Source organism: Platichthys flesus, chromosome 12 (assembly GCF_949316205.1).
Source record: "Platichthys flesus chromosome 12, fPlaFle2.1, whole genome shotgun sequence".
Classification (NCBI taxonomy): domain Eukaryota; kingdom Metazoa; phylum Chordata; class Actinopteri; order Pleuronectiformes; family Pleuronectidae; genus Platichthys; species Platichthys flesus.
This window is the reverse complement of record NC_084956.1, coordinates 4,514,232-4,534,994: the sequence shown is the minus strand read 5'-3', so window position 1 is coordinate 4,534,994 and position 20,763 is coordinate 4,514,232. Positions and strand designations below refer to the sequence as shown.

At 42.2% G+C, this 20,763-nt stretch overlaps 1 protein-coding gene across 5 annotated transcripts; it reads right to left on the bottom strand.

The window, feature by feature from the left end:
- Window positions 1-8,806: 8,806 nt before the first annotated feature.
- On the bottom strand, window positions 8,807-20,467 carry LOC133966035 (monocarboxylate transporter 12-B-like). Of its 5 annotated transcripts, none has more exons than XM_062400725.1 (9): window positions 20,282-20,467; window positions 16,575-16,909; window positions 13,955-14,058; window positions 13,732-13,875; window positions 12,893-12,988; window positions 12,545-12,698; window positions 11,320-12,009; window positions 10,988-11,247; window positions 8,807-10,688 (listed from the first exon to the last, which is right to left on the bottom strand). In XM_062400725.1, exons 2-9 carry the CDS (start codon window positions 16,709-16,711, stop codon window positions 10,498-10,500), a joined length of 1,776 nt encoding a protein of 591 aa, XP_062256709.1. In that variant the 5' UTR covers window positions 16,712-16,909; window positions 20,282-20,467; the 3' UTR covers window positions 8,807-10,497. The 5 variants fall into 5 exon arrangements, with proteins under 5 accessions (XP_062256709.1, XP_062256711.1, XP_062256710.1 ...); XM_062400727.1 differs by lacking the exon at window positions 20,282-20,467 and adding an exon at window positions 19,784-19,807; XM_062400726.1 differs by lacking the exon at window positions 20,282-20,467 and adding an exon at window positions 18,016-18,184.
- Between the last annotated feature and the right edge of the window lie 296 nt (window positions 20,468-20,763).

Sequence of the window (20,763 nt, the reverse complement as noted above, 5' to 3'; positions counted from 1 at the left end):
AAATGGAAAAATAGACGTGGTTGCTCTAATAGATGGTCTCTACAGTGTGTGTGTGTGTGTGTGTGTGTGTGTGTGTGTCTTAACTGCCACATGAGGTCAAAGTGAGGAGTGGAAAACAAACCGACACTCACAACTCTGTGACCAAACAATTTTCCTGAATATAACTGATTGTATAAATATCTTTCACCTTTTCTAACGCGCTTTGTTTTGCACTCAGAATGTTTTACGTTTTTTTAATTGTACATCGACTGTCGCTGCTTTTCTTTCATACAAGTGGATCAAGTTTTGTTTTTGCAGGTATTTCACAGCCTAACTGAACCATAAACATTTGTCCCTCACCGTCTCTAATATATAAATATACATAATAGCTGACTTATGACATATTTACGACACATCTTAATTATTAAGTCAATGTTTGAGCATTTCCAACACCTCTTGTTGATTCCATGCTGCACCCACACTACACACAGATGTCACCTATATCATTAACAATAGACCTGTTGTGTACAAATGTCCCAGAAGTTCACAACTGTGTGAGTCCTCGTGCACGTTACCCTGAAAGGACCCTGAAGCCTCTTTAATGACTCATATCTATAACTGCATCTATCCTACTGTGACGTGCTTTCACTTAGCAGCTCAGACTCAAAGGTGGGATGACAGAGGGTTGCAGGTGTGAAACTCAGCCATCTAATGCAGTGTCTCGACAGCTTTTGAGGGTCTCGGGAGGAGCTGGATCAAATCCCAGCCGATTCACACATTCAACATTTTAGAATCACCAATGAATCTCACCCCGACCTGTCTTCGGACTGAGGGAGGAAGCTGGAGCACCTCGAGAAAACCCACTCAGCCCGGCAGAGAACATGCAACTCCACACAGGAGGGGTGGGAATCGAACACATATCAAGCTGCAAATATGCAAGATGGCGGTGTTTGGATTCAAGATATTTCTACAATCTAGTTTCAAAGCAACGCAACAGGAAATGAGTGCAAGAGGAGCAAACGGTAAACAATTTTAGAATTTTTTGCTCGTGCAAATTTGGTCACTTGAGCCATTTTCATACTGTAGATTAGTGAGATATGCATCGGGAAGACAAAACACACGTTTACAGACAATAACAGCACAAAAAGGCAATGACTGGTTTTAAAACCTGCCCTGAATCTAGGACTCTGTTAATTTCACAAACATGACCCAATGACATTTTCTCCGAAACACTAAATTTTCAACGTTTCCTTGTCACAAACCCCCCCCCCCCCCCCCACACACACACACACACTCATCTCACATATAAATGAAACTCGCCGCAAAACACGCCTTAAAATGTGATATTTAAGAGACAGGATGCAGATAATCAGATGAAAGAAGTCGAGACTGTATAATATGCACTCGGTGTTTCCCCCTGCTCGAGATCAGATGGGGTTTTATTCCCATGTACAGTAAATTCACTGCAAACACATAATATCACTCCACCCAGCTCTGTTTACCCCAACCTGCAGATAACCGTTATCATGGGGCACTTAGTTCAATATGACTCACAAAGACGTTAAATCATTTGTGGCTGATCATCATCATAAGAGCTTGACAAACAATATTTCACAGCATTTTAAATGCTACAAATGAGCCTCCGGGGAAATAATCAAATCAACATTGATTCTGACTGATGAAAAGAAACAAGATCAATTCTCTCACCATGTTTCTCTCTTAAAAACATTTGCTATAAAGGCAATGATCACAGATTGTAAATAAAGATGGACGCCAGCTCTCCACTTCTTCCCTTTGTATAAAAGCTGAGCAAAAATATCAGACTAACACGAATAAGGGACCAAAACCATAAAATAAAACTAAATATGAATGTTATACAGAACTTAAAACTCACTTTTGTTTAATGCAGTTGAGGTTTTTCAAAGTTGGAGAGATTATTGGAAACAAGCCTGACATATATGTTTGCGGTCATGTGACAGGTCTGCTTGTTGGTGATTGTGTGTGAAGTTTGCAGAGCAGTGGGCGGACTCAACACGAGAACTTAAGGTTTCCTCTACCGACATCAGACGACTAGTGGAAAACTGGTAACACACACACACACACACACACACACACACACACACAAACACACACACACACACACCAGAAAAACCAAACACGGAAAACAAGTGTCTGATGTGACTGAACTCTTTTTGAGAACACAGAGAAAAACATTTTAAAAGTAAAAAATGAGCAGAAAAAGCTGCAAACACAACAATAACATATTCCCGTCTAAATTTCAACCGCCTGTTACCTATGACTTTTATCACACCTTATAATAGTATCTACTAATGTAGTGTATTTACATTATTCTGAATTTGGTGAATCTGATTATTCCCTGTTGGTTCACATCATGGGCACATCAGACTTTTCATGAACTGATCACGCATAAATGTTGGTTTTAGTTACTTTAAGAAAAGTGAATAAAGAGAATTAAGTAGTTCAGGATCTGCAAACCGCAGAAATATTTCATTGGAATAAATAATTCTCTTCTTTTTCTTTACATCTTCGCCGGCAACACCTTGACTCTGAGCACAATGTTTAGATAAATAAAACTGAATAATTAACCACAAGAAAAAAACAAGAGTGAGAGGGATTAAACATCAGTAACAACATGAATAAATAAAATCTATAATGTTTCATACACAACAACCATTCTGTTTGCGGTATGTGTAAAAACCGTTGAGAATGAGTCTGTTCACTTTCTGACACTTATAATAAAATCTTACACAAGTTGTTTGAAAAGACCCAAAAGACAAAGAGATTCTGCCACAACAAAGCTGCACACTTTTCATCTCTGTTACACACTGTGAGGTTTTAATATTTAAACACAAACCCTGTTTCACACTGCTCCTGTTTCAAAGAGTGAAGCTGCCTCCAGCCAAGCCGATCTTTTCTTCTCTCTCTCTCTTTTCTATCTGTTACCTCATCTCTCCATCTTCTTTTTGATGATTCTTTTTTCTTCTTTCTCTTATCCTCCAAAGCAACTCTCTGCAAGTGTGTGTGTGTGTGTGTGTGTGTGTATGTGTGTGTGTGGGAGGGTGCAGAAAAAAGGTTAGAAAGGTTACGGTGTTACAGGTGTGAAAGAGTGTGTTGTTTTCTTTACCTTGACGGATTTTTCCGAACGTGCAAAAATATAGAAAAAAAAATATCCACCAACATAAATCGCAAACACATGCATGCAGACACACACACACACACACACATGCACAAAAAAAGTGAGTGCAGGAAAGCAAACACACACACACACAAACACATGTGCACACGCCTGTACACGTCACTCCCTCCATCACAAAGGAAGTCCCTGTATGCACATTCTGAAGTTGTGTATTTTGGGGGAAAAGCACATACACACACTCATAAGAAATCCTGTGAGAACATGGTCCTAATATTATGAGCATCACATTCAAATTTTCTGCAGATTATTGCTGCATCGGTCGCATATCTGACGATTCTTTGTGAAAACATTAGTCGACCAAATTAACATCTGAAAACATCATATTGTGTCTATTGGTGTGTGTGTGTGTGTGTTTGTGTGTGTGTCTGTGTGTGTGTGTGTGTCTGACAAGAGGACAGATGTTTTAGATGATTTAGATCAGAGGTCTTACAACAGGGGGTCCGCAAAATATTTAGTTGATTAGATGATATTTTTAAATATTTTTTATAATCTTATATTTTTTTCCCCACAAATTAAAATGTGGTAAACACACATTAACATGCATCGAACATATTGTGAGGCTGATATGACCCTCCGCCTGACAACCTCCATCCGTCCAAGGTTAGATAAGTTGTGTGCTACACTGCTACCCATCAGGGTCCGACATCTCACTAATGTGGGAGCATGTGTGTCATCCACAGAGGATTCACTATCTCTTCTCTATGTTTAAAATAAAAACATGAATCTGTGAATAACTTTAATAGCCCATTCTTGTATGCAAGATATATGTTTATAAATGGCAGTTGCATGGTCATCCTGCACCGTGCACATGTTTAAATTAAAACATGAATATATGAACCTGTTTAATATTTGAATAGCTTAGTTTTGAATGCAAAATAACAGGGTAGCTATGTTTATACATGGCACTGTTTAATATAAAACACAATTTTATACAATATATATATAGTAGGGTGTCCCTGCTCCATCTCTCCACCAGTCTGGGGGTCCTTGGCCTGAAAAGCGTTGATGACCCCTGATTTAAATAAATATTTGTGTGGTCAAACACTAATCACTTTTCTCACAGAATAATCTGACTTGAAAAAGTGATGAAGTCATCTCATGAAAACCAAAATGAGCTGAGCAGAAATCAGTCTGTATATAAAGAGGACAGCATGTCTGCAGCCAAATCGTCCTCACTGCCCCCTGGTGGCTGGCTGCAGTATAGGTCATACACCCTCTCTCCTCCGTGTTAGTTGATGGGACTTGGCTCCAAGGCACAGAATTCTAGATTGTGTAGACACGTCGTCCATCTTTATTTAAACATGATTTCAACGTGTAAACATGTTCTATCTTCTCCCTCCCATGATATTCTCTCAAATTCTTTTAGTACTGTTTTAACATTGCTCGACTAAACACACACAGAGAAATAAAAATGTGTCCTTGACCGAGTTGTAACGAGTCATCCTGTGGAGAATCAGATGTTTTCAGACTTGCCGGCTCGTTGTCCTCACTTGACCCGAACATTTGATTTATGTGCTTCTCATGACTGTTTTTATTGAGATAAATGGGGAGTTAACCTAATTAAAACATTATTTCTCCACACATGTAGTAAACTTGGCCACAGCCAAACAGACAGTCACCAAACTGTCCCCCCCCCGCTGTGTTTTTAATGCGAGGAAAATCGGATATCACGCCGTTGGGTGTGGTCACTTGTGCATTGTGGGTCATCAAAGGAGGTCTTTGAACCACGGAGCTGCGAGGCCTTGTGATGGAATGTGAAGACTGATCGAGGGCACAGAGTTCAACTTAAAATCAGACTCACAGGCCAGAGCTGCCCACGGTTTTACCCTCTGTCTTTAAAATCCTGTTTATCAAAGAATCGGGGAGATTTGCTCAATTCAGGAAGATTTGTTTCTCTCTGTTTGGATAAAGCAGAAGAGGCCAAATGCAGCCAGATATGAAGAACGCAGCAGGAGATTGTCTGGAACACTCAGGTGACGGGCGGCGTCGGGGTCAATGGTGCAGGAGCCAGGACGCAACGTTCTCACATACGGCCCCTCCTGATAACTTCAGCAGAAAGTTCAGGAGTTCAGTGCAGGTCTGAAATCAGCTTTGGAAACTAAATATTAAATCTACAACATCATCACATGATATCGTAATTTGAATGATCTACAGTGCTCGAAAGCAAGCTGAAGCTGAATTTGAGCCAACACAGTATTTTGCATTCAAATAACTACAATAACTAACATTGTAAAGTTTCAATGATTTGATTTATTATATTATATTGCAATTTGAGGTATTTGAATTGTAACTCCCAGATGTGTGGGATTGTTTTTATTGTGTGTGAGTCTGCTGTTACCTGGTGGTGTTGATGATGGACGTGACTGATCCCAAAAGTGTCTCAATCACCACCTGGTGGCCGGCAGCAGTATAGGTCAGAAACTCCACCTCCTCCATGTTAGCGAATGGGACGTGGCCCAAACTAAAAGGCCAAACTACACGTTCATTTTTTCCTCAAAGCTGGTGTCTGTTATTTTATTAAGTTCTTATCAGACCAAACAAAATCCACTTCATGTAAACAGAGGCGGTGGTCTAGTGGCAGAAACTTGGACTATAGGCAGAGAAGGTCTCTGGTTCGTCTCTGGTTCGACTCCACGGAGAGACAACAAAAGACCAAAAATCTGTCCAAAAATACAAGAGTATCCCTACCCTGTCTAGTGCCCCTGAGCAAGGCACCTTACTCCCCCAACATCTGTTCCCCGAGCGTCGTACATGGTCGCTCACTGCTCTGTGTGTCCTGCACCAGATGGGTCAAAAGCAGAGATTAAATTTCCCTACCTGTATGAGTGTGCCTGTGCATGTCTGTGCATGTGTTTGGGATGAATAAATGCATCTTAATCATCATCTTAAAGACTTTGCTGCACTATGAACATACTAGAAACTCTTTATTCCCCTCATACACAACAAACAGTGTTGTTCAGTTGATGATTCACACCTGTAGTTTGAGACACGACGACTGAAACACTACAGGCCAGATACGAGTTAGTGGAAGTGTTTGACACGTGTCCTTTTCATCTGAGCTTCCTCAGGAGTGTCTTGTGTTGCAGAGTGTGTTTGTAATCCCGCAAAAGACATACACGAGTGATGTGGTCACACACAAACACACACACACTCATACACACAGTGGCATTATGCACCTGGCTGCAGCTTGACAAAAGTTTATCAGCAAGTGAATCTAGTGTAAACCAACAACGCAGGTGTCTCGCTCCTGTGTGTGTGTGTGTGTGTGTGTGTGTGCGTGTGTGTGCGTGTAAGATACTTCTTCAGTAGTGCAGTTCTGCTCTTCAACACTGTCTGTGTCTTAATGAACAAAACAATTCAAAATGAAGAAATCAGGAGGAAAACCTATCGTATGATTTGTATTTTGAGATTTTACATTTTTCATTATAATGTTAATGTGTCAACGACGAGTTCATTTCAGATCATTAATAGTGAATCTGCTCGTTGTGAATGTTTCTGTGGCTGTGATCGACAGTAGATGACGTGAATATCTCCTGATCATTGATTATTATTGATCTGCTCCTCCAGACAAACAGTAAACTCTCCCTCATGGTGTTTATAGTATATTCAGTTTTTTCAGGGTCACATGGGCTCCCCCCCTGTGGATCAGACTATGACTGAGAGAGAAGCCAGGAGGCTGTGCATGTGTGTATACACTGGTTATACAGATAAAGACTGTAAACCTGTATGGTTATTAAAGCCTGTGATGGCCGCTGCACCTTAAAGGTGATGATTTCAGTTTTTTATTTACCATTAAAACCCTTTGCTTTATGACAATGTTAATTGCTATCGTGCTTGTCGTCCTCTATCCTCTCAACAACCTGACAAAAGGCTGAGCTGCTGCAATTTCAACAGATAGACGATCAGCTGATAAAATCAATATCAGAGAAGTTTCTACTCTTTGATATCAGTGTTTTTAATCTGCATCATAAACATGTAAATGAGTCGGCCTCTATTTGTTTTATGTGTAGACTGACAATTAGAAAGAGAGGGATGAAAAGATGGAGACAAAGACGATGAAGACTCGGTCATGTGGAATCTGGTCCAGTCGGGGATGGAGACAAGAGGACAAACAAGTACTGACAGAACTTTCCTTTTCTTCTTTGGTGTTGAATCAAAAGTGAACAAACACAAAAACAAAGGGTTTTAATGTGTGTGTTCGTGTCATCACAGAAACAGGGGAAGTCCTTTTTGTGTGTTCGGGGATGCCAACCTCAGAGGAAACCCCTCCTCCGCCTGCCTCCCACGCATCCACCTACACAGTGGAAACTTCTGTCTGAACAAACACACACAAACACACACACACACACATGCATGCACATCACAGCTGCCCGGGGGAGGGTTTCAGATGATGTAACACACCTTCGGCAGCCATATTGGGAGTCAGGTGTTTGACGGCAACAATATTCTCTATATATTCAAGTATAACTAAATATTTGTTCTGTGCGATACGTGGTTTGAGGTTTCTGTGTTGTACTTTGAAGTATCTGCATTGTATTTATCTGACACTGATATTTACTGGTTAATCTACAAAATAAGATTCTGCCAATAAAACTAATGATATATGATGTTTATTACATATTGACAGTGATTGATCATTTGTAATTCTCTGTTGCTTTTCCTCTTCTTAAATTTAAGCAAACAGGAAACAGAACTTTTATTCAGATTTCTCACTTTCACAATGATCGTTACTGAACGCATCTCACTTCACCAGCTTTCTGAGCAGCTCCCCTTTTTATTTACTCACTATTACTAATCCTTTCTCTCGTGTTATATCATCCAGTGCAGCCTTGTGAGGCCAAAACAGGTTTGTCAAATAACATCTGATGACAATAACAATGAAAAAAACACTTTCACAGAATGTCTCTCCTGCTGAAAGGTCGCTATCACATTCCAGCTTCATGTTGATCCAACACTTTAGATTTGCCTCAACGATGAATCTAAGGAACTCATATTTTACACAAGCACCTAAACAGCTATTTGAGGAACTGAAGAGTTTTTACGAACTCATTGACGCACAAACTGTTGTGGTGTAAATGACTCATTTCTGAAGTAATCAAACCAAACATGAGCTGTTTCAAAGAAGCACAAACACAAAACACTATAGAGATGGTAGGTTCTAGGACACTGATCAAATAGATCCAAACCCAATGTGTAATGTTACAAACACACACGCATGTCACATGTCAGGATGCTACTGCAGCAGCGGAACAATGCAGGGCTCCCCGTGTGGGGGCCGACACTCAGAGAACGGGATGTTCTCTTTGGTGAACACACACTTCATAGTCCTACATGCACACACACACACACACACACACACACATACCACAAACACGTAGGTGTAGCAGTAAGTCAAAAGGGAAATTTCCCTTCCACAGTCAGTGTCTGATCCAGAGAGATTTCTGTCACCACGATTCTTAATGAAACAATAATTTTCTGCACTTTCACTTTCTTCTACCCCCGTTTTGAAAATGTCTAATCAGAAGAAAAGTTCAATAAAAAGTTTCAGTATCACTATGTCAACAACATCTTGTATATTGTTTATCATTAGATCTAAAGACAACAACAATCTGCTCACCCACATTTTTTATTTCCTTCTACTTAAACCCAGTTTTTCTCTCCCAGTATTGACACGTTCTCACAGTCTAGTACTTTTCCTCTGTTTCAACATTTGAGTTGAAAAGAAAAGTTTTTTCTATGTGTGAGATAATCAAACGAGAGTCTACTGCCCCCTAGTGGCTGGCAGGTGAAGGGGAATATAACAGAATAGATCAATTTGAACAGAACTATAGAGAAACAGAAGAACAGCAAACAACACAATCGAACCAAACAGAAAGAATCAGAAGGAATAATTTGCTTGAATGTTGTTTAAAAAAAAATCATCAATTGTTTCAATAGCTTCCACATCATGTAACCGGCTGACTCCACAGCTATGATCCTACTCCTCATTCCAACAATTCAATATAATTACATACATTTTAAACATTAACATTGAAATATGGAATTTTCTATACATGACCCATCAGAAAGTTATTGCATGAACATTATATTTACAGGCAGTATAAGTGTCGTGATCCGATCAGCGAACACAAAGCTGGACCTCAGAGTGAAGCAGAGGTTCACATTCTTTTTTCACAGGTGCTATTATTTCCCAGGAATATGTTTCATCAAATTCCAAGTACACAAAACTACCTTTTCAGCATTGATCTTACAGGTTTATCAGAAGCGGCTGAATACAAGCAGCAGTGCAGCCTTTAGATTCCAGCTCTCAAGTGTCAGGGAAGTCCGACTCCCTTCCCCTCCCTGAAGACTCCCGTAGTTTCACTGGTTATTTCCCTACAGGTTTGTAAGTAGTACTGTCAGGAATATGTGGTTGTGCGTTACAGCCACAGGTTGTCTTGTGTTTCCAAGCTTGAAAACACAAGTTTACAAGATGATGTGTCGGCCTGAGGAAGACGACATCGTCCTGATCCACAAACATCAGCACGTTAACTTCGGCTGATATGTTTCCAGATGTGTTTTTGTGCGTAATGGCGTTAACGTACGGAGATTAAAGGCACATCACAGGCAAGGTGAATGTAAAACAAAATGAAGTTATATTTAAAATTCAAGTTAAAATTCAAGTTATATGAAAGTGTGCATTTTCCCCAAACATGTTTTTTTAAGCTAGATTTGTCCTTCACTCTCTATAGGTGTCGGCTCAAGACCAATTACCTTTTATTGCTGTAGGCAGTGCAACATCAGTAATGGACTTTTATATTTTGTTTTCATATTGATTCAAACCCGAAAGTGTCTCTGCAGTGTTTTGTTGAGTTTTTGAAAATGTTTTCTTGATCGACATAATCATTTGAGTAGATAAGAAACTCTTTTAAATCAAAAGTTTAAATAAAATGTATAATCTATTTAAAATTGGTGAGGACAGTTTGTGCATTTTCACATTATTAAAACTTTTTTTTTAAGTTTGCAGAATTTGGCTCGTATGACGTAAGAAAGCCCTTTTTCTTCACAGGACAGAAAAAATCCACATTGAACAACAAAGATCAAAAAGAACCTGATCCTCGCGTGTCACAGTCACAACAAACATCAGTTTCTTTACAACGGGGCTGAGGTTGTTCCTCTTTGGTTCTTCTGGGAACTGTTCTCACTGAACCTGAGGTCTCTGATCAACGCCCCAAACACATCAGCCACAGACGATGCACGTCCAGATAGCACCACGACTGTTCTTTCTTTGTAAACCCAGGATCCAGCAGAGGTGAGGTGCATCATATGATTCCCTGCTGAGTGGTAACAGAGTCACAGCCATTCGGATCTAAATGAGCAGCTGAGCTACACTTGGACCTGCGGCAGCGTCGGACTAACATGGTGGAGATCAGGACGGCGGAGCTGAGGAGGAAGCAAGCGCCGCTGAGGAGGAAGGTCGCTGCGTAGTCCCCGGTCCTGTCGACCAACCAACCTGCAGACAGACACACAGAGGAGGGATGTGAACATATAGATAGAGAAAAAAATACATAAAGAAATACAGCTTATCATCTGGGGTTGATGCAGGTGCTTCCGAGCTGATGCTTCTCATTAAAGTCAAAGATGCCAGGGAACAGATTATGAGAAACTAAAACCTTAATAATCTTAAAGCTGATCTCAGTTTTGTGGTTAGTATTTCAACATCTCAAAAATAATGCTTCTCAATAATTAATGTTTGCCAATTGATACCCACTCAAAACTTCCAGCAGTTGTAATAAAACAATGACCTCTCACCTCCGATCGGCGGGCTGATCAGGTAAGGGATGGCGTGCAGGAAGTAGACCACACCCAGGCCGGAGGTGAGATGGGTGGAGCCCACGATGTCGGAGGTCACCACCGGGATGAGCGCCACGTACGCTCCGTCAAAGTATCCGTAGAGCACGGCAAACAGTGCGAGGAGCGAGAAGGAGTGGAGCAGGGGGGCGAACATGCAGCAGATGCCCTCAAAGCCGAGCGCCACCATGAAGCTCAGCATGCGATACTTCTTCAGACACCTGGAACGAAGGAGATCTGTCAGTATCCTCATCAGTATCAAACACAAACACACAAACACAGAAGGCACGTACTTCCTGTCCGTGACCCATCCGAAGGTGATGTTCCCCACGATGCCGCTGACTCCAAATATGGACATGAGGAAGGCGGCGTGCTGGTGGTCCACCCCCACACTGAGGGCGTATGGGACCAGGTAAACCACTGGAGCGCTGCAGCCATACGCCAAGAACAGGAAGGACACCGACAGAATCAGGAAGTCGGGCATCACAAGGAATCCATACTCCTTGGTGAACTCAAGGCAAAAGCACCGACTCCTGGATGAAGGGTTCGTGTTCTCTAAGGCAGGAGGAGGGCTGACGGCCTCGGGTTTGGGTTTAGAGAGTCCTGAGTCTTCTGTCTTCACATCTGTCTTGTCAGCTTTACTGCTCAAGATCATAGATTCGATTAATTTCATGTCCTCAATCGTGCTTCCATTTGCTAATTTGGCCTCCGAGCGTTTGATCTCCCCGAGCACCGTCTCCGTCAGCTTGTTGCTGAATAAAATGCACTCAGCTATCTTTACATCTGTCGGTTTGTCATTTTCCAGTCTGATGTTCTTAAACGCTCCGTTGGAGATGAGCAGCCCTCGAGTTTCCTTTACGTTTCTTACTTCCAGCTGCTTTGGCTCCACCTGGCGGCCGTCAGCTGGAACTTTCTCAGTGTCTTTTGTGTCCAGCACTGTTGTCAGGCAGTCTTGCTCTGAGTTAGTCAACTTCTCGGATTTCCTGTAGATGGATAAGAAGCAAATATTAGAAAATACATTAAATTAGATCAAAATAATTGATGTGAATAGTTTTGGTGGATATGCTTTAGATTAATGATTAGAAAGTTATAGATTTTGCAAAGTCCCTGTGACGCTGGACCACCACAGTGGACATTTGCACCAATTTGAAGATATTTTCCCTCAAAGCGTTCTGGAGATGTTTCGCTCCACAGATATGTGCGTCCATACAGACTGAGGCAACACACTGTTCCTGTCACAGACACATGAAAACAAGCTGTGGTCGCACAAGACTATTTTAATCCAGGAACAGAGACGACCTGTAGTCAGCAATTTTAGCTTGGGAACATCCTTCGTTGGACATTTGCACAACTTTGGTCTGGGCACTTTGTGAAGAGCATATTAATACATCTGTGACCTTTCAACGGATGAAAAGAAACATCAACAAAAATCAACAATGAATCTTCAGTCGCAACTCAAGAACTCACTTAAAACAAGTCGTCCGAAGACTTCTCTTTTCCTCTGATCTGAGCACTTACCTTTCACCTCTTATCTCCAGCGGCTTCATCAGAGCTCCGACGACACACAGGTTGGCAACAAACCCTCCCAGGATGAGCAGAGCTCCTCTCCAGGAGTATTGCTCAATGAGCAGTTGGACGACAGGAGCCAGGATGAAGGTCCCGATGCCGCTACCTGAAGATGAGGTGAAAATGGATTTGATGGGTTGAAACAACAAGAAGAGTCGAAAAAGAGGAGAACCGAAAGAGGAACTTAACAGGCAGACGAGAGAAACGTGAAAGAGGAAGATAGGGTAGAGCAGATGAGACAGAAGAGTGAAGTATAGATGACGAGAGGAGAAAGCAACAGGTAAGCGGAGATGTAAGTACCGGACTGGGCGATGCCATAGGCCAGAGCTTTCCTCTCATTGAAGTACCTCCCAACCATCGCTATGGCTGGTGTGTAGCTGAGAGCAAAGCCAAGACCTGCAGAGGATGAATGAGAAGGTTTTCCAGTTTGGCAAAAACGTGCCAAATGTTGCCAAATCTGGGCAGAAGTGGTTTGGTGATAAAAAGGTTTCGACACAGGAAGATTAAGTTTCATCAACTACAGCTTGATCTGTGTCTGTGTGCTTTAAAGAAATGAGACGCCATTAAGTGAAGAACTTCTGGGAGGGAAAGTCAGACCCCCACAAGAATAATTCTGTAAAATTTGATTCTCTAGTAGCACTGTGGGGAAGTTGTTAAGGGAAATTCAACACAAAATACACAAAACTTTCAATGTAAGGATTTAAATCATGTCAACAACCGACCACAGTAAATCTGAAATAACATTTGAGCAGGCTTTGGTTGCTGCAGGTAGACAGTCCATGTGGAGGCGGGACACTTTGTTTTCTGCATTCATAAACCTGTAGTTATACCCAGTGTTAAACTGTAATCATAAAAACAATCAGGAATATGTATCTGACATGGTTGAATCTGTTAAATCACACGAATATTCTTTTACTTCATTATTCAAACTACATTAATAAGATGTGATGCATGATTCTCTAGTGGAGGATTAAAGAAGCCTCAACTCCTTTTGAACTTGATGACATGTCTCACATCTCTTTCTTCTCTTATTCTGCATGCTTAAACATATTTTTCAATGGAAGTTTCTCCTGATTGAAATGGATTTATCAAGGACAGATATTAATAAAGTGCCTGTGGGTCATGATCAGCTTGCGTACCTGTGAGGATCCCCAGGGACGAGTAGAGATATTCCAGACTGGAAGCGAAGGAGCTGAGGACGAACCCGGCGGCCGACAGCAAACCTCCCAGGATCACCGTGGCTCTGCAGGACACTCGGCTCCCGAGGAAACCTCCCAGAGGAGCTGCACACACACTTTGAGTTAACCACATCATTTATTATTTATAGTATTATTTATTTTTTCTGCGTGTACTGATGTTTACCACATAGCATGGTGGTACAGTCAATCAGACTGTGGATCCAGGCGGTGGTGGAATAGTCCTGCTCAAAGTGCAGCTGGAACTCCACGAAGAAGATGGAAACACATCTGATGAGAGAGAGAGAGGGGACGTTCGATTTATTCCATTATAACACAGCAGCAGGTTTAACACTGATAAAGAACAGATTGACTTGATACAGGATGTTTATCGCCCCTGTCTACGTGTATCAGTACAAAACAACTTGAAAACACATGAACTGAGCTCCACCAGACTCTGTGAGGATTTAACTTGGGAGGGTTTCTGCAGATTATTAACTTTTGCACCTGATCAGTCGAAGGTCAACAAAGATAGGGTCAGAAAAATGCCTCTCTCAACAATAATGTGGACAGAAACACAATCTGAAGTTTATATTGATTTAAATTATAATCAATCATATGATGAGTGATGTCATGAGGAAGTTAGAAAGAATTAAAAACTGACATAAGGGATCCTATTGGTCTACAGACTTTACTTTAAGCTTTTGTAGATCAAAACGTGCTTTATGATCACAACAACATCATGACATCACTGTGACATCAGAAACATAGTGTAATCATGCATTACCCTTTTCAGCCAATAAGATTTAGATTAACCAATCATGTGTCATCATGTGTGAATTGGCATTATTACAAAATAAAACCAAAGCATCGCCTGATTGGTTAACGACAGTGAAAACCTGTCGTTAACCAACAGACCAGGAGATATTATCCACTTGGATTGGGAAAAATAAGGTTAGAGTGAGTAAATTAAGCAGAATCACTTTACAGCCTCTGTCTCATGTCAGAGAGAAAGTCAATATCCAAACCCTGCTTCACTGTTATGTCATGATTTGTTTGGTATAATAAATATTAAAGGGTTTAGATCGTATAAGGTGTCAGTTCCATGACGGAGTCAATAAAGTGGAGTTGGGAGCAGAGTTTATCAATTTATGGCCGTCAGTCAAATCCACAATCTGAGGGTTCTGTACACCCTGACCCATTTGTTATGACTCCAATCGTCTGTTATGTAAAACCAGCAACTCTTAGACTTTCAGAAAGCGATTAAGTCAGTGTCTTGATAAGATCACATTAAAATCATAAAGTCATTAGGATGAAAGTGATTTTTCTTTATGATCTGTGTTATTGACTGGAGACAGAAATTAATTTGTCGCCAACAGACATGATGGAGGAAATATTCAGATTCTTCACTACAGTCTGTAACACTGTAGAATGCATTGTATTAACATTTAATATCAGTATAATGGGATGAGGGAAAAAACAGTGTTTAATCTAAGCAAATTATAAGCTGGATGGTTTTTATTGTTCTTATTACATGATTGTTATTATCTTAATTAAATTTCCTCTCATTTCGGGTGGCACAGTGGAGCAGTGGTTAGCACCGCTGCCTCACAGGAAGAAGGCTCTGGGTTCTAACCTGGTTGTGGGTTTGTTTGTTAGTCTCTACATGTTGCTTCCCCTTGTGGTATAGATCATGGATCTTTGTGGGATGTTTGATGCCGGTCGTCTGTTCCCTGTTCCCCTTTGTTCTCTGTCTAGACTCCCTGACCATATGAAAGACTAGCTGGAGCTGTGGGAGGAACATGATCCCACCACCAGCTTCCCTCTGGCAAGAATGTTCAGGGCCTCAACCCTATGTCTTTGCAGTTGCGGGTGAAGTGTTGTCCCCGCGCTAAGTGCAAACTTGTTTTTAAGTGTCAAGTGTCAGCTGAGTTGGGGGTGGGTGGGGGGGGTTCGATGGTCTGACCCTGCAAATTGAGAAACATGGAAACTTCTCCCCAGAAAAAAACAACATTGATTAGCAGCTTACAGGTTTGAGCTGAGTGTGTGTGTGTGTGTGGGGGGGGGGGGTTCAAAAGGCTGAGAACTTGAAGCTTGACCTAAAGTTGAGTTGTTTAGTAGATTTGATGAATTAGCAGATTTATCTGTAATCCAGAAAATGAGGTTCCAGATAAAACATTCTCCAATTCAACAAGATTAGATACTGGCCGTGTTTAGGTGCTCTTCCTTCATGTTGAACCGATCAGTGATTTCATCAGAAACGTGGCCGTTCTGCCGGATTAGTGGAGTAAGGGTCAGGTTATGAAACCATGACGTTCAGGGTGTGAAGGTTTATTCTTTGTATTTGTCTTTTGCTGACCTCAGCTTTGTGGCTTAGCAAAAAAACACAAGATACGAAAGGACCGTAAAGTAGAATCACCACCATGCTGATAAAAGCCTCCACCGCCCAGGGCAGATGTTTTCTCCAGACTCATGTGAGGTCACAAACCTTGACCTGTGATAACCAAATTCTTATCAGGTCTCGGAGCCTGGGAGAGCATTTGCAGGTCTTCATGTGATGTTGTGATCACAGTAGCAAAGTGTGTTTTGTGATGTGTAACCTTCACAATTTAATCACGAAAAATCAAATCAGTTGATCTCTGAGTCGAACTGAAAGTTTGTACAAAATTTGAAGAAATGCCTTCAAGGTGTTCTTGAGATATCTTGTTCACAAGCATGGGACAGATGGACGGACGACCCGAGAATATAAAACCTTTGGCCACAGGCTTTGCTCGTAACTCATTGGATTAAAAACACGACAACATCACCTGGTCACTGCCCGGATGCAGATGGTGGCGAGGAAACAACCAGCAACGATCATCCAGCCCCAGCCGCCCTCGGGTGGTGTTGGGACCCCAGTGGTGCTCCTGCCTTCTTTGGGCTTCTCCTCCTTGTTGACTGCCATCGCTCCAGCTAACCACAAGGCAGATTGGCATCGGTGTTCTCTTCCTCGGACACAGGGGGGCGCTGGAGGTCAGAACTCCTCTGCTCGATGTCCTCTGCTTGTCTCTAAACGTACAGCACGTTTTCCATTGGCCGGGTTGAAAATCTGACGAGACCTGAAGGAACCATCGTCCTTCCTGTTCCTCCTCTAACTCCGTCACTGAGGAACCATAGAAATTCAACCTTTTCAGATATAGATTTTTTTACAGATTATTGGAAAAGTTTGCAATCTTAGATATGAGACACAAAACAAGGGGAAAAGGTGATAGTGTAACATTTAGTCAATTATAATCATCCTTGTTTTTCTTTAAGACAATTTGTCCCGCCTGCTGCCTCTGGACATCATCGTCCAATCAGCTGCAGCGTGGGGCCCAGTTCAATAGAGTTCAGGAGATCTCACGCCCTCAACTTCCATCTCAACAACACTCGAGAGGAGCAGAATCAGTGTACACCAGATGAACCTGGAGTGAAGCTTGCCTATGCGCCAAATGTGCCATGGCAGGCCCTGTGTGAGACACCAGGAGCGGTGTGTGTGTGCTCCTAGACAGCACACACACACACAAACAACACAAAAACACACACAGGCCCCGCCCCTCTCATTTCCTCAGAGAGACACAAGTAGTGAGATCAAAAGGAGCGTTACCGTGAACCTTCCGGTCTGTGACTTTGTAGAAGAACAGTGAAAACACAGAGTTTCCTCTGGTCTCAGCTGATCAGGGATCAGAGCACGAGCTGCAGTTTCTGTTTCCTCCTCCACTCTGACCTGCTGTCACTGGGACTAACACACACTCATCACTGGTTACCAGACAGGGACCCGGCCAGCTCATGGAGTGACTTGGTGTTTGTTCGATTCCTGAGTTTTATGAGGCTGCAGTTTAAAGCATCATGGAAAAATGACTCGTCAACATGTTGTGCTCAGAACAACAACAACAGCAGACGTGACGTGACGTGACCAGCGGGACTCGATGTTGCAGCGACACGCAGACATGTATTTACTATTAAACAGGAAACCTTAGAAGTCATATCAAATCCCCAGCCCCTGAGAAGTGGGTCAGGAGTCTCCTCGGGTCCCCGCATGGGACTTTTAGATGTTCAGATTTCTCCCCGGAAATGTTAAAGCATGGCCCCAAACCCTAAACCGTTATAAATCGCTCTGAGCTGCGGTACGACATGGTGCTGGTACAGAGGTGTGGTGCAGATGAGGCAGCCAGGTGTTAAGCGTGTGGTGAAAACAAAAGCAAAAGACAAAAACAAATGCGGTCAAACCCCAGATCAGGTGTCAGCTGTTCCCCGGAGCCGGTCCCGGTTCAGCGTGTCGGTGGCTGGTAGCTGGTGGCTCCCGGTTGTTTGCATCTGTAAGTCGGACCCTGAGGGAAACGCTTCCCCCATGTTGATCCACCGAAGTAAAGTGCGCCGTCATGTGTGAACGCACAGTGCAGGCAGATGGCCCCTTTTGTTTTGCGTGTCTACTTGGGCATTTACGGTAAGGTGGTACGGATGGTTGGAGCTGCAAAACAATTTTTTTATAGTCTCTCATTATAGATATATATTTATCTACATGGTGTTACTGCTCCTATCAAATTGAATGTGCCTTCACTGCACAATTTAAGGGAAAGTCTGTGAAAAAGGCAGAATGTATTCATAAAGAAGTCATATTTGAACACTCATTAAACAAATATTCCATTAGATGTTATGAATCATTTCCAGTGGATTCCTCTGGATGGTTTACTGCTGGATCTCATTTATTATTTACTGTGGTAAAGAAACAGGGCTGTGAGCAAATGGGTATAAAATTTGAAGTGAAATGAAAGAACTATATCTATAGTTGCAAAACAAGTGGTCTAATTCCCCCCCATTGTTTCTTTTGCATTTCAATTATTCCACTCTGTCTCTGTGGGGATGGAGACCATTACTGTGGGTAACGACTTCACTAGTGCAATCAAAGTTTACAAATCTAAAGTTTACATACTCCACCTCGTACATGTACTAGGAAATGCTAATGCTGTTATAATTCTTTAAAACAAATAAAATGAAATTGCCTTTTACAGATTAAAGGAGTTTGATTTTGAAAGTCTCTCCTGTTATAATAACAGAGACACTCAGAGGTGGCCTGCTATCATTTTGAAGAGGAATGACTCTTGAAACAGGAGGTTTCTTCTCAATTATTATCTGGAAATTATTCACAACCTCTCAAGGAATATCTTTAGTGAGCATCCAAACATGTTAACATTATTAATTGGGCCATTATCACAGTCTTTCCCTTTCGCTAGGACATGTGATTTCATATGAGCAGATACGCCATGAAAGATAAATCTCTAACAAATGAGCGATTATAACTAACATGTTGTGTTTTTGTCCTTTCTTGCTGCTCCCACTATCTATTAGACTCTACCGTATAGGCAGAAGTAGACACGCAACACAAACCCACACGTGACGGCTCATTTCACTGATCCTTTGAATGTGTTTCAACACCTGATGGATCGAACCAGCAGCCGTGAAGCCGCGTGTGTTTGCGTTTGAAAAGGACTTCACAGCTTGCCTCATTCAAGCTCTGAGCAAACAAGCTAAGTGTGCGCGCGAGCGCGTGCATGTGTGTTTGTTGATAGGAAGATACGAGGGGGCGGAGACCTTGGTTACAAGAAAACTAACAAACAATAAAAGCAACAAAGACGAAAGCGACTCAAAAACTCAACTAAACACGCAGAACCACCGACATGTCTGTGCTGCAGACCGCAGCCGTGCAACGTCCAAAGGTTCCTGTGCAGCCGCTTCTGCTCGGTCATCTGCTCCATCCGACGCTTATCTCGCCAAACTAACAGGCTGTAAAGTTTGCATGTGTGTGACAGCTTGTGTACAGAGAATGTCCCTTCTGCTGCAAAGTAAACTGGCACCAGGCCAGTGCAAGAACCCAGTGTACAGAGATTAACTGGAACTGGACATCCCACAGTGGCAGAAAGAGACTACGTGGGGGAAACATGTAATAACTTGCGATTTACATCAGGATTTAATTACCTTAAACATTTTGAATACTTACAAAAATGTTGATCCAATGGATTAAAACAGAACTGGGCGTTTTAGACAAAAGGATGAGAAAACCTTACGAGAACACAAAAGTAACGTTTTTTATGAAAGTCGTGATTAATGGTTATAATGGTGAATGTAAAGTTTGTCTGAAACCAGATGGATATCCTGAATCAGGTTCTTGAAGCTGGGGCTGCACATTTTAAACTTGTGCTCTGATTTGTGATCTAAAGTTGGAAAGAATCTCCTAAGTAAAGTATTTACAATGAATGGCCACTGCAGGCACGTTTAGTTTGTACACTTTGACAATTCATTCTGTAAATCGTTGTAATTCACACATTTCCAGGCGTGAGTTTTCCTGCAGCTACTGTTCATTCATAAACAAATAACCCAGAAAGAAACAAAGGGTGAGAGACGTAGACTGAGTCTGTGAGTGCAGGACAGAGAGAGAGAGAGAGAGAGAGAGAGAGAGAGGAACAAGACAAAAACACAAAAACAAGTGTTGACTCACATCAGCTTCTGCTTCCTTCTCCCGTGTCACTGCTTCGTGGCTCCAGTGTCCAGCAGCAGCAGCTCGATCCCAGCAGCGACCCAGTGACAAAAGATAAATGGAACCTGGGAGTTTTCCAGCTGTGGCCTGGGAGCTGCTCTGCCATGGAACATCTGCAGCTGCAGCTCGAGGTACTGGAGGGGGAGGAGTGACGTCACACCGCCGCGAAACCCCGTGTTCCCAAACACACGTTAACTTGCGCAAGGCGTAAAACACACAGCACGCTGCACGCGTAAAGTGCCCACGAGGCCTTTTGTGTGTGACGGTGTGTCCGCGCGTCCATTTCACGACTTCAACACCACGTTTTGTGCGTAAACTCGCTGTGAATCTCAGCTTGTCCGTGCACCAAAGGCCCTCCAGTAGGTGGCGCTAATGATGAAGACCCTGGAGCTGAATTCATAACTAAACTTAAACAAACAAACCATATTTTAGTAATTCTCCAT

What these genes read in the sequence shown, in the direction of transcription:
- LOC133966035 (XM_062400725.1), bottom strand. Translation starts at nt 16,711, where the DNA reads ATGGCAGTCAACAAGGAGGAGAAGCCCAAAGAAGGCAGGAGCACCACT. An exon ending in TGCATCCGGGCAGTGACCAG is followed by an intron (nt 14,059 to 16,574) that starts GTGATGTTGTCG and finishes CTCTCTCATCAG; the next exon opens with ATGTGTTTCCATCTTCTTCG. An exon ending in GATCAGCCCGCCGATCGGAG is followed by an intron (nt 10,689 to 10,987) that starts GTGAGAGGTCAT and finishes GTCTGTCTGCAG; the next exon opens with GTTGGTTGGTCGACAGGACC.